Source organism: Serinus canaria, chromosome 15, assembly GCF_022539315.1.
Source record: "Serinus canaria isolate serCan28SL12 chromosome 15, serCan2020, whole genome shotgun sequence".
In the NCBI taxonomy this organism is placed as follows: domain Eukaryota; kingdom Metazoa; phylum Chordata; class Aves; order Passeriformes; family Fringillidae; genus Serinus; species Serinus canaria.
The window spans coordinates 11,172,788-11,186,357 of NC_066329.1; the positions used below are offsets into that span (position 1 = coordinate 11,172,788).

General features: G+C 43.2%; 1 protein-coding gene across 6 annotated transcripts in view; it reads left to right on the top strand.

Annotated features, from left to right (window-relative positions):
* The window catches only part of KDM2B (lysine demethylase 2B), a 103,364-nt gene that overhangs the window by 32,244 nt on the left and 57,550 nt on the right, over positions 1-13,570 (top strand). For all 6 annotated transcript variants that reach the window (XM_018916747.3, XM_009092449.4, XM_030230865.2 and 3 more), the window contains 3 exons: positions 2,369-2,462; positions 3,321-3,474; positions 12,022-12,137. In XM_018916747.3, the coding sequence (XP_018772292.1) occupies positions 2,369-2,462; positions 3,321-3,474; positions 12,022-12,137 (364 nt within the window). The remainder of the gene's footprint in view (positions 1-2,368; positions 2,463-3,320; positions 3,475-12,021; positions 12,138-13,570) is intronic.

Below are 13,570 nucleotides of genomic sequence, written 5' to 3' on the forward strand. Positions count from 1 at the left end.
GCCGAGCGGTGCCTGAGATTAGCAGTGGCATGGAGTGTGCTGGGACCATGTGACTGCGGTGTACATTGGAAGAGGAAGCTGTAGAGGTCAATGCAAAGGCATTGTGCCAGACTCTGGCAACCAGGGAGAGAGCTGGATGGCGGAAGATCCTCCCGCAGGCTCCTCAGCCGGCCGGGAGCTGTTGGGCTTGGACAAAAGCAGGCCTGGGGGATTAACAGCATAAATTAAGGCATGGCTTGTTTGTGGATGGAAAGAAAAACACTTTATTTTTCCAAATGCTTTGCAGGTTTTTATTAATTGCCATAAGTGACTCTTTCACTAAAACCACCTTTACTGGAGTGGAAATTGTGTTTAGAGGAGTTTCAAGAAAACAGAGGGGAAAATGGGGAAAGCAAGGAAAAGAAAGAGTTGCGTGTTCACAGTTATACCTGCTTTGGTGTTTTCTCACAAAACTAAATTTTAAGCTCTTTGATTTGACAGGAATCAATCCTGTTATTACCTCTCTGAACATAAACAGTTTGCCTGCTTCAGGTTTAGATTATTGACTACTGAGGAATGGCTAAAACCAGCTAATGCCAGGCCATGTTTGCTCTTGCAGGATATCTTAATTCAGGGGGTGATTGTTGATAGGTAGCACCATCTAGAAAATTTTTGTTGTTAGTGTGATGTGTTTTATATCTGGCCTTGTGGAAACTGAAAATAATTGACTCCATAAGGATTTGAATTTTTTACTTTAAAACAACGTGAACCTCTAATACTCAGCACTGCTTACAAGCTGAGAATTTCTATGCTGATTTTTTTTTTCCTAATGAGCAATAATTATTCAATCTGTGACTTTTTGCAGTTTGGCTGGAAGAAAGGCAACTTCCTTTCTGGGCTTCTTTTATTGTTTTTAAATTCTATCTGACTTGTAATCAACAACATCTTGGTAGAGAAAACATAAAAGGAGAATTTTTTAAAAAAAGTGTTTGGGAGGGAAGGACTCATATTTTGAAATGGAGCATATTGAGAGTGTAGACAGCTTCTTGGCTAGCTGTGATTTTTGAAGCATCTGAAATACCCCAGGGGCAGCAAAAGCTTCTTCCTGCTTCTGAAGGATTAAAAAAAAAATTTAAAAAATTCCAGAGTGGGCAAGAGGAGAGACATGTAATTGCACAAGCAGAGGTTTTAATTGTGAGATGAAGGCACAGGACCTTTTTTGAAGCCCACAAATTGACTGTCTTCATGACAGCATTGCGTATCATTCTGTCAACTCCGGCTCGGGATGTGGTTGCTAGGCAGCGGCTCTTATGGACCCAGAGTGGCTGTGATTTGCCAGCCTTCTGCAGACACATGGTAAGGTCCTTCCCAGCCTATCATCTACAGGGACTTCTGCACGCCGGCTGCATACTGCTGAGCTTCTCCTACCTGAATGTGAGCAGAAAAAGACACACTTAAATCAAACCTTTTTTATTTTTTCTTCCCCTTTTTTTTTTTTTTTTTTTTTAAACAAATCCCCTTCCGGTAGTGTTTCCATAACTCCCCTTAAAAACCAAACCAAACCAAACCAAAAAAAAAAAAAAAAAAAAAAAAAGCCATGAAACGGAGACCGGAACAAGGAAAAGAGGTTAGTGGGTTAAGTGGTGTGTGTTTCCTGCGTTTGCAAAGGTGCCTACAGTGAGGAGGGCGGCTGTGATTCGGCCATTAGTTACAGATGGTGGCTGCAGGCTGGAGATTCCTGCAGCCAGACCACAGCTCTTGTGTCTTTTCCAGCAATGCAGACTTTAAACTGCTCAAATCCTGTATCAAGACGGCGTAAAAAATAGTGGATTTGATAGTTTGTGTGACTGCCAGCTGGGTCCTTTATGTATTTTGATGCAGAATGCCTAGAAATGTGAACAAAAAGGAGTTAGTTTGCCAAATGAGGTTTCTGTCCCCTATTCCTTGCAAAAAAGGCATGAGTGGCAAGTAGGTAAAGAACATTCAGCAGGATTTATAAGCAAATTAGATTTTTCAAAACTTCGCAGCAATTTGTGTACAACTTCTGGTGAAGGTTGTGTCTCTGAAGTGATGAAGGAGAGCATTAAACAGATCACCCCTGGGACTGGCAGTGCCATAGGAAATATTCCTAAGCAGCCTAACTTTTAATGTTTTTCTATTCCCTAACTCTGGAAGCTTTAATTCCTCTTGTATGAAAAGCAAACTTAGACATGGAGAGAAGTGTTTTTCAGCAGAAACCTTGTTACCTTCATGAGACAAATTCCTCTACTGTAAATGCAGAAACTTAATTGGTGGAAGCAGCATTGCACAGGCAGTTAACCTCTGCAAATTAAGATGTGAAAAATACTGTTTCAGACTGATTCATTTTTGTCCTTCACTCTACTTGCAGGTACTGTTTGATGAGTGTGAAAGGATGCTTCACTGATTTTCATATTGATTTTGGTGGCACTTCAGTGTGGTATCACGTTTTCCGTGGGGGGAAGGTAGGTGAACCTTTTTTGATATTTGGTTTTATTTCTTTGTGCCTCTTACAGAATGGAGGGGTTGCTTTCTTTTCTTTTTTTCCCCCTTTCTTTCTCTTATTTATTTTTTTTTCCTTGAGGGGATCAGCCAGTGATCAGACTGTTTCAGCAGCTTTGTTGACACACAGAGTTTGCTGAACTAGAAGGACACCAGTCACCCTTATGAAGCAAACAAGTGATTTATTTGAAATACCAAATGTGTTATTTGCTGCTGCTGGTGGTGCTTTTAGGCTCACTGTTGCTGTGGTCCAGAAGTATCTTGCAGGGAGATGTGGCTGTGTGTGCCCTTGTTGGGTCAGAGTGCCCTCACCAGTCTCTGTAGCTAAAGCTTCTGCTCCTTTTAGAGATTCCACATTTCTTTGGTGTGTACAGCACAATAAGCCAGAACTGAAACATTAAAAGATACAGAAGCCTTAAAACACACAGCATGTGGAGCTGTGTTGCCATCTTTCCTGGTTTAGGATGTTTTTCCCAGTTGTAGTGTGGCCACTGTTTGGTGGGAACTGAAGTCAGTCAGTGGTACAGATCCTGTTCCTCTCTGTACCAACACACTGTTCTGAACTGCAGGTAAACCACAGGCAGCTTCTGAGTAAGATATTTCTGGAAGAGAGATGACAAGTGACAGTTACCCAGGCACTTCCAGCACGTGGGCTAATTGCTGCTGCTGTCTGTGTGTGCCTCTGTGTACAACACCTGGAAAACAAGTGTTTCACGCAGAAAGCAGCTCATTTGCCTAACACACTGTAGTCTTGGTGGAGTCTCTCAGCTCTTTCTCTTTTTTAACTGTTGGTAATAATTAAATCTTCATTTTGTTTTTAGATCTTCTGGCTGATTCCACCTACTCTGCAGAATCTAGAACTTTATGAAGAATGGGTTCTCTCAGGAAAGCAAAGTGATATCTTTCTGGGAGACAGGGTGGAACGATGCCAAAGAATTGAGCTGAAACAAGGCTACACGTTCTTCATTCCTTCAGGTATCCCTGTTAACTTACCTGGAATGACTGGGATTGTGTTTTACTAACAGTTCTGTGTAAAACAATTCTTCACACCTAAACCCCATACTGACCTCTTTATTTGCTGTGGCAGAAGAAAGGCCAGGGACTAAATGTGCTTCATTTTCCAGAAATTAAGACTGATAGAAAATGTACTGTGAGGCAGTGTGTGCAGTGATCATGTGTGTGTACTGGGAGAAAGGAGAGAGGAGCTGGGCCTCTGGAGCTGTCAGTTCACCACTTCTCATCAGAGCTCTACTGACTGCTGCTGTTAGCTCTCTGGGAAAGACAGTTTTCTCTTTTTGTGATCTCTTCTGGCAGGTTTCACCTGCAGTTCAGTAACTTGCTTCCTTGCCTCTATCTGTAGCCAGAGGTGGGTCTTGGTGGAACTCAAGAGAGATTCCAGTCCATGGGAGAGCAGGGGCTGTGCTCCCTCAGGTTGCTTCTCGGGGAAACAGCCTCATTGTTGCAACTGTTCAGATGGTGCTGAATCTGGGCATCTTCCAGCAGCCCAGCCACCCTCAGTTTTACTCTGCTGCCCACCTCAGTAGCTGTGTTGCATGATCCAGACTCATCTTGCAAAGCCACCAAATAGTTGTTGCTTTGAAGGCTGATGCTTCAGCCCTGTCTGCTCCTGCCTAGATTGGATTAAGGATGGTGGAATGTGTAACAGCCCTCATTTAAGATTGTATCAGACTTTGCTTTCTGTGACTATTATGGGACTGTAAGTTTGTTTATAATAATTTAACACATTGCCTCTGTCTATTGGATCTTACCAGAGAAATAAATATAGGTAGACTTTTTACATGACAGAAAGGCAGGCTGGTAGATTTTCAGCTCTGGAATCAATTACTCTGTGGAAATAGGATTATTATTTTTTAACCCTAGAAACAGAGAGAATGCAGGTCATGCAGAGACAGGGACAATGTTCTTCTCATCTGGGGAGTGTTGTTAGGATCAATTGAAAGCCACAAATGTGCACATTTGTAAGTATTTGGTAAGAATCAGCCTGGGAGATGACAGGCAAAATTACTTAGAGGGTGGAGGAGTTAATCTGTTAGAGGAATTAGATCTTCCCTTGAAACAGGTCAGAATGTGCTGTTACTGTTTGAACTGGGTGTTTGAGTGTGGCTGTGCTGTTTGCTTAGATCCCATTACTGCATCTTCTATTTATCTCCATCCTCCTGTGAAAAGCCTCCTACAAGTAAGACTTTCTGGGTGTCAGTTTAGTCATGTTCAGCAGCTGGAACACTGCAGGTTGTGGGAGCTTGGACAGGACACAGCTGTAACATGGTGGCTGACACAAAGTGATTCCAAATGGGTTTTTGACTGTGGTTTCTGTTTTCTTAGGAAAGCCCCAAGTACAGAAATGCCAATACCTCAGACATTTTAGGCTCCATGCCAGATTTGAAAGGCATTTATGAATAATTTCTCTGTAAAGCACCTCATAGATTCAAGGATTTTTGCTCTGCTGTATGTTATTTGGAAAACTTATTTGCAAATCTCTTATTTGTGTGAAAGGGCATTATTTCTGCCTTTGTTTTAAGAGTATGGAAATGCCTAATTAAAGGCTGTTCCAGGTCAGTGAATTGAGCACAGCTGTGTAAAACAGGTCAATTCCTGTGACCTCTTTGCTCTGGTTTGTGCACATATCATGTTAGTTAATGTTTGAAAGTGGTTTTTATGTGCTTTAGAAGTGTTCTTAGTGTTTAGATTCTGTTTATGGATGTCTGTAAAACCAGCGTGTCCTGTATTTTCAATTGAGCCTGATAAACCCTTGACCAGCCTCAACTCATCCATGAGGAAATACCTTCTAATTACAGGTTTGCTCCCAGAAAGTGTAGAGGAATTAGTGCTCAGCTGGGCTGTGAATGGGGAACATTTCAGCAAGGGATCTTTCCCATAAAATATCCTGCTCTGCTTCTGCTTTCAAGTAATTTTTGGGAGTAGTCCTAGAAATGCTGTTATACCATAGCACTGTGAGGGTGAAGTAGGTAGAGAAGACTGTAAGAAGATAAATGAGGGAGTGAAATCACAGTCTGCTGGGAAATGGAAAGTTTGTCTGAGAATCTGGGATCAGCAGTAGATCCAGTAAATCCCCAAAGTACAAACCACTTGGACAAGAATGGGGATCATTTTTAGGGAAGGCATAATTATAGTGCTTACCAGGGCCTCAGGGTATTTTCCTCTCCATCACTGCCATCATCCTTTCAAGATTAAGTTTAAACCAGTAGATTTCTGCTGGTGTTTGTAACCCTGCAGAGCCCTGAGAGCACAACCCCAGCTCTGTGGTATCAAGGAGGAACTGAGCCCAGTATCAGCACAGTGAGTTGTTATGGACCAAGGTGCATTTTTCAGCATTTTCTGCAGTGCTGGTTTATTCAACATTCCTGTGATCAAAATCCAGACAGGGTGACCTGCTGTCAACTGCATGATGTTCCTTTCTGGTTCTTCTTGAGACTTCTCATGTTGCTGCATGCAATTTCATAACAGTTGTGTTTCACCTGGGAGCTGGCAGTGTTCCACTGAGGAGTAAGCTGTTTGTTTTACTTTATTTTTCTTATGTTCTCTGTACTGCACTTCAGGGCCTTTGGCATGGAAACGTGCTGTTAGAGTCTCTCTTAATTATTGTGGTTACCTGAGAGTGCTCCAGAGTTCTTGTCTCCAGTCAAATGCAGAAATAATGACCTTTCTCAGATGAATGTTTTTGGGAAGGAGAGTGGACAGAAAGAGATGTTCTGTGTGGACTGCAGGCAGCTATTTGCAGGGATTCAAAGTGTTTCAGATGCTGTCTCAGTGGTTATCAGTGGCATTTTGCCTATTAGGAGTGTGTGGTCCTAGGTCACCTCTGCTGTGCCAGTGAGAGTTTGATGGATTATTGTGTGATGGGGCCAGAAGGTGGCACATAGCCCTTCCAGCAGGAGAATGACAGGCTATTAAAATCTGGCTGGTACATTTTTTGCAGGGTGTTGTGCTAGGGCTGCAGAGCTGCCTGGCTGGTTTTGGTTGCTGTTTAGCTTTTCCCATTCTGGGAGCTTGCACTGACATTAATGGAATCTCCGTGCCTGGAACCTCAGGGACCACATGAAGAAGATTGTGGAGGGGATCAAAGGGGAGAGGCTTTTTGCTCTGAGTGTCTGCTTTCAGATGGAAGGTGACAGCATGATGCTGGATTTTTGATTCTGTACCTAATGCCAAGCTCTGCCTCATTCTTAAAAACAATTTAAGATTGAGAGTTGCTATATTACTTGTACTACTGGGGCAGAATTAGTAAATACTTCACTTAAAAAATGTAAACATGATGTTTCTTTGATAGATTTGGTTGTGGGCACTGTTATGATGCAGTCATTCTTCTGAGATTTGATTTGCTGGCAGTGCCCTCTCTCAGGTTATCTCTTTAGTCACTTTTTTTTTTTTTTTAGACATATATATTTCATCTTTTCCACCCCAGGTTGCTGTAGAATTGCAGGAAAATGTGTGGCAACTTCTGTATCACAAGGCAGAATATCAGTTCAGTTACTAATGGAAACAGATGCACCATGGTTTTGGCTTGGAGCTTGCAGGCTGTTTGCCCCATAGCTTTATAAGTTAATATTCTTTTTCATTATTCTCAGATGGATGATTGCATCCTTGAGTAGGAATTTGCAGCCCACTGAAATCTTCTAACAAGTTTGCAATGTTTAATAATACTTGTTTTATAAAATTCAAAAGATAATGAGATCATATCTTTCTTTTAACTGTTCAGAAAAAGTGTTTGTTACTGTTAATTTTACCTTCTTGATTTACTAGAGATGATAACATCTAAATATTCAAGTGTGTCTTCGGAGTGGTGGAATAATTCATAACTGTAAATCAGCTGAGAGCATTTCTGAGTCTCCTGAAGAGAATTCCTGCTCAGTGTTGGCTTGGCTTCATACACTAGGACTGTTTTGGGAAGGAAAAAGCACTTATTGATTGCCAGGAGCTGAAATAAAAACCATCAACTTCAGAAAAACCTGAAGTGGATGGTCTTCTTATTGAGGCTTGACAGGAGGGCTGTGAGCAGTGACTGCAGTGTCTGTGCTCCCAAATCCATTTATCCCATGTGGCTGAGCCTGTGCTGGGCAGGATGGGCAGTGGCTGTGCAGGAGCTGCCCTGGGGCTGGGCTGGTTCCACCTTCCTGTCACAGGCACAGCTGCTTGGGAAATGGTCACCCATGGGCAAGAATCTTCTTGACTCATGGCTGCTCCTCAAAGCCACACACTCAATGTCCTCTTATCTGTAGGATTTAATTGTAGCTTTAGGTAATATTTAGCAGGTGCTTTTGTTTGTGGCTTTCAGACAAAAATTAACAATTTCTCCTTCCACTGACTTTTGACTTTTTCAGTCCTTATTCCAGTTGTTCTGATATTATTCCACTGCTTTTTTTAGCATTAAGGATAAAATTAAATTTTTGGCATTTTTCTCCATTTTTGAGACAATTACCAAGAGGTGAGGTGTTACCTCCTGTCTCATATGAAGCCTTGAAACACAGAGGGTTATGCAGCAGTAGCAGGGTTTGTGTGAGCAGCACAGAGCAGTCACTGAGGAGAGAACTGATGAACTCACTCCAGAGGTGTTGGTTCTGGGGGCTGTGTGGGAAGTTTGTGCCGTGAGAGCTGGAAGTCAGACACACAGGAGCAGACATGACAGGCTGTTCAGCACAGGTGACATGATCTAAAATGTCAACAGACCTTCAATTCACCCAGCAAAACTTAACGACACAGGTGAAGGTGAGGCAGGGGTGTCGTGGATGACATTAAAGCAAATCCCTTGGCTGTCCTTTTGTCTTCACCATACGTGCAGCACCTCCTGCTCTGGGGGTTTGTCTTCCCCTTTAAAAACCGTGGTAATTGGGCAGCTGACAAGATGGGTGTTTTTGTTTGCAAATGGTCACAATGAACATTCATCCTCCTCAGTTTATTTCTGAGTCGTGCTGTAGCTAAGCTGTGGGAATGGATTGAATGTGCCATCCAAGCTTCTCTTTCCTCAGAGCTCATTTCCACAATACATTACCCTGATGGAAACTGTTTCCTGTTTTCTGCTCATCTCTCTTTCCTCCTCCTTCTACTTTTCTGGTGCTGACCTCCAGTTTTTCTCCATACACTGCCTGGTTATTAGAACAAGAGATTTTCATGTTGGGCTTTTTCCCTCTGTTACATCTGTGCCAGTCTTGCTGGGGTTTTTTACCTTGTCAGTTTTCCCATCTTTTTTGTCTAACCTTGCCTGTTCTGTCCTGTGTCCCTGGAATCCACCTCTTGGTGCTCGTGTCTCTGCAGTTCCAATTATGCACGTACGTTCCTCAGGCAAGTGGAAGCTATTTTGGGATGCAGTGTGACTGAAATGCTGCACAGCTGAGTGACCAAAAATCTATTTTATGTGCAGGTGACTCCTCTGACAGAGCTGTGTCCTGCAGAGGAGCTGAGCTGGATGCTGCCTGTGGGGGACTGAGGAAATCTGGGACATGGACTGCAGGAAATCTGGGATTCCCCAGGACTGAGCTGTGTGAGGGGAGGGTACCCACAGGCATCATCTGTGCTATCTCAGAGCTGTGCCTGGAAATCATCCCTGCCTTGGCAGGGGTAGGAACTTGACTTCCCAGGACTTTATATGATGACTTTGTTGCTTGGTCTCTTGTTTATTTTTCTTTTCCCAATCCTGATGGATTTTATTGCTGTGTTTTAAAGGGTTTTGCTACTGACAACTGTGTCATTAACAGCAATATTTTCAGTCTTGTTATTAAAAATACTTGCAGCTTGAAGGACCTAGTGTTCAGTTAATTCAGCAGCTGGGAGATGAAGGTACTAATTGCTTGTAAGATGGTTAGTTCTGGATTATAAATGCAAGTAGGGAATTAAAGACCTTCTCCACAGAACCAGAGGTTGTTTCAGATACTTTACAGAAGATTTTCAGCTTGCACTGTACCAGCTGTGCAAGAATAGATGCTTGAAACGATATTTGTGTTCATTATTCTTTCTGTGCAGGGTTTGTCATGTCTGGAACACCATTTGTTAGAGCATTGGCTTGAGCCAGTGATAGATCCTTCCACATTTCCCCCAAAAATATTGGGACTACTACCAAGAAAGTCTAGCAGTTATTAACACAAAACCCCTTGGTATCTTGTAGGGGTAGAGAAGTCAAGGAAGGTGTGTTGAGAGACCCAAAGACCAGGAAACAATGAAACCAGCTGCCCTCCAGTGTGAAATGTTCACTGAGGAAATACAATTTGTACTGTGTGGTTTCAGTGGAAGCACCCACTCAAAGATCAACTGCAATGATGGGATTTAATTTTATTGATTATTAAGTGAAGCTATATCTCCTTTTAACCTTTCAAAAAGGACAAGAATCAGCTCAGTTACTCCTTTTAATCAAGTTGTAAATATTTAATAGCAAATTGTATTTTGAATGATGTTGATAATTCCACTAAAATAACAGCTGCACTAAGGTTGGACATTGACACCTGTGCTGAGAGAACTGCTGTGGGAAGTGGTGCTGAGGACTCCTCAGTGTTCTGCTAGTAACTGCCTGGTTCTGAGCTGTCTTCTGCCATCACTCACTTGTGGGGCCATGAAAGTAATTTTACTATTTCAAGTTTCAGTCTGTTCATCTCTAAACCTGACAAAGTGGATTGTCACGCAAACCAACCCTGTGTTTCAGCAATGAGTTGGCTTTGGGGACCCAGATTTGCCTCAGCATTTGGATTCCACTCTTTCCCCCAAGAAATCTTTGTTTACCCAGTGGAAGCAGTGGCCCCAACTTCCTTGACCTTGGATCTGTTTTCCCTCCCTAAGACTAGGATGAGGATCATGTATTTTTATAGTAGTTTGCTCTTAGTACAGACTGATGTATTTCATGTGAGCTGCTGAACTACTTCAGCTGTGAAGTATTTATAGTGTTGATGTGTGTAGTTGCCAGCCTACCCTTACATGAAAAAAAACAATCCTCTCTAGTTGATTGTTCTTGATTTGGAAGTAATAAACAGGCTGGATATCTGTAACTGAAATTATGCTGACCAGAGAAGAAAAGATGGAATAATTCTGAGAGCTGCCAGAGCCACGAGGCACCTGATGGTTTTAGATGCATCACATTTAGTGTGTGGAGTCAGACCTGTAAATTGACTGAAACCTGGAACAGGTTTCCCAGAGGGGCTATGGAGTCTTCATCCCAGGAGATACCATGGAGCCATCTGGACACAGTTCTGTGCAGCTGGCTCTAGATGGTCATGGGGGTTGGACCTCCAGAGGTCCCCTACCATTCTGTGACTCTGAAATTCAGAAAAATGTATCTAGAGTTTTGGGCTTATGTTTCCAGGGAGAAAATTCTAGTGCTGATTTCTTTTCCTTCCTATCACTCCTTACCAACACGCCCTTAAATGAAAGCCCCAGTCCTGCCATCTGCTGTGCCTCAAGGACTTCCCAGATAGAGCTTTGCAGGCCTTTATGGTTGAAAAATTGTTGTGGAGGAGCACTTTTGTGGCTGCTGGCTGGAAAACCCTCTAGGCTGAATGGCATTTTCCTGCTCCCTCACTGATCTGGAAGTGAGGGAAAGCTGCCACAGCTTTAATGGAAAGTACTGCACAGTCAGGAGAAAATTGACTGCCCCCCATGTTGCTTTGCTGTCTGCTGGTTTATAAATTGTAATGCTTTTCATTAAAAAGTAGAGGAAAAAAAGTGTCAGGTCTCTGTGGGTCCCAGATCATTAGCAGGATCAATTCCTTTTTCACTGCAGAGATCAGAGGCTACAGTCTTGCATAGCCAGAGCTTCAGCTCCTGACAGACCAAGCAAACAATGCAGAGGCAGAAGAGCTGGTGTGTGGCTGTCTGAATTGCTGTGCCTGGATTTTCGTTGTGATAGAAGATTCTTTGGAGCCTGTGAAATTAATTCAGTCCCTTGTAGGATTGGGTCAGAACAGTCTCATCAGCTCCGGTACCAGAGATGTTAAATCCCTTAACTTGAGGCTTGTGGTGAAAATGATTTCTTGGTTACTTCAGGAAGTTGATCGTAGGTGATGAAACTTTCACCCCTGAAGGAAGGCTGGTAATAATTTGAAATCTTTTACCTCTGAAGGTGTGTTGTGGTGCTAGTGTGAAGGAAGTTTGGTGTGCCTCGGTCCAGTTCCACAGCCCTTGGCCCACCACCACTGCTGCCATGGTTTGCAGCCATGCTGGAGGTGCCAGTCTGAGAGCCAAGTGTATGGAACAGACTGAGTTTACTTCTTAGTCATGGACGTGGTTGAGTCACAAACTTGCGTGTGTTCAGTAAACACTGTAAGTGTTGGGGGAATAAATAGAACTGATTTACAGAGGGTTGTAAGACTGCACGTCACAAGGTGCCCTTCTGCTGTGACTAGTCCTGAAGTGTGGCTGTGAGCATCCCATTTAACCTTTCACTGCTTTAACCTCTCATCCCCAGCACAGTGGGATTCAGAGGGTTGTTAAAATTTGATTTTGAATTGCTCTGTAATGCTGTGTAGCACGAGGCATTCTCAGTTCTTTGCTTTCCCTCTCTAGGGTGGATACACGCGGTTTATACTCCAGTAGATTCTCTGGTGTTTGGTGGAAATATCCTGCATAGCTTTAATGTTCCCATGCAGCTTCGCATCTATGAAATTGAGGACAGAACAAGGGTAAGGATTCTTGATTCTCTTTTTAACTGAGCAGTTCTTTGTGACTGTGATCTGTCATAGTCTCTCCCTCGTATTCCCTTCTGACAAACAACAACTGACGGGATCTCCGTGTCAGAGTCGTTGAAACGAGGTAAACATGAAGTAATGAGACTTTCAAATGTTGGTTATTTTTAGTGGGATTTGCTCATGTGCTTCCCACAGATGTGTCCCTTCTGTGTCTTTTGTCTGCCTGTTAAACTTCCATAAAACACCTTCCCTTTTGCACAAAAACATATTGCACTTTACAGACCTTTGTACCAGTATTTTTGGTAACCCTTTGCTTGTCACCTCTCTGTGCACACCTGGGGTGGATGTCTGATCCTGGAGAATTGATGGCACTGGGCTGCTTCTGCTGCCCACAGCTGAACTGACCAAGCTGTGCAGAAATTGTGTATGAAATGACTTCTGTAATTGGCAGTCACTACAGTGACTTGATACCATGCAAGAATTTCTTGGAACAGAGAGGATGGGGTGGGACATTGATCTGAACATTGCGATGTTCATCTGCCTGTAGCACTACCTGAGGGAAAGGCTGGGGGAGATTGCTGTGCCACCTCTTTGTTGGGGGTGACAGTTTTATCCTTGGTTAATAAACAGGGCACCTGCTCATCATATCCATTGAGTTTCAAAAAGCAGCAGGATCTGAAGGAAGTGAATCTGTTTTGTTGGGCTGTTAAATAACCTGTGCAAGGCCACTGTGGCATTCTGATATAAAACTGGACCAGAGGGATGTGCAGTCCCAATGGGAACTGTTTTGGAGGCCTCAGTCTGAGACAGTGCTGATGAACCACTGACACAGGTGCCAGCTCTGGTGTTAGTGGAGTATGGGCTGGCAAAATGGCAAGAAATTGCAATTCTTCTTCACTAAAAAGTCTTAAAATAGTGTGTTGTGGACATTAGTGCAGTTCACTGTTGTTCACCCCTACAAGAGGGCACAAATCTTGCTCCAAGTTGGCTTTTACCCCAAATTGTTTTCTTTGCAGTGAGAATACATAGGCCTGGAGCAAATACAAATTGTTTTGAAGTACATCTCTGACTCAGTGGGAGCGAGGTGTCCTTCCCCCAGCCTCCCTGGCTTCCCAGCTGGTCTAAGACCTGGTAATCCTCACAGTGCAAAACAGTGGTGGGAGCAGTGGGTTTCCTGGAGTGACTTTAATGAAGAGAAGCAGAAAAATGAATTCTTAGTGGAAGAGAGATGAAAGACAAAAGTTGAAATTTAGGGGGAATTAGAACAGAGGAGTATGGCAGAGACCAGAAGTAGAGACCAGAGTGGATTCAGCCTGGCTTTGAACAGTTGAGAGTGTCAGGTGTCTTGAGAAAGTGCAGAGGGACTTGGACAGAAAGGTTATGGTGACAGGAGCAGAAAGGGGCTCACCTGGCAGAGGTACTGGGCA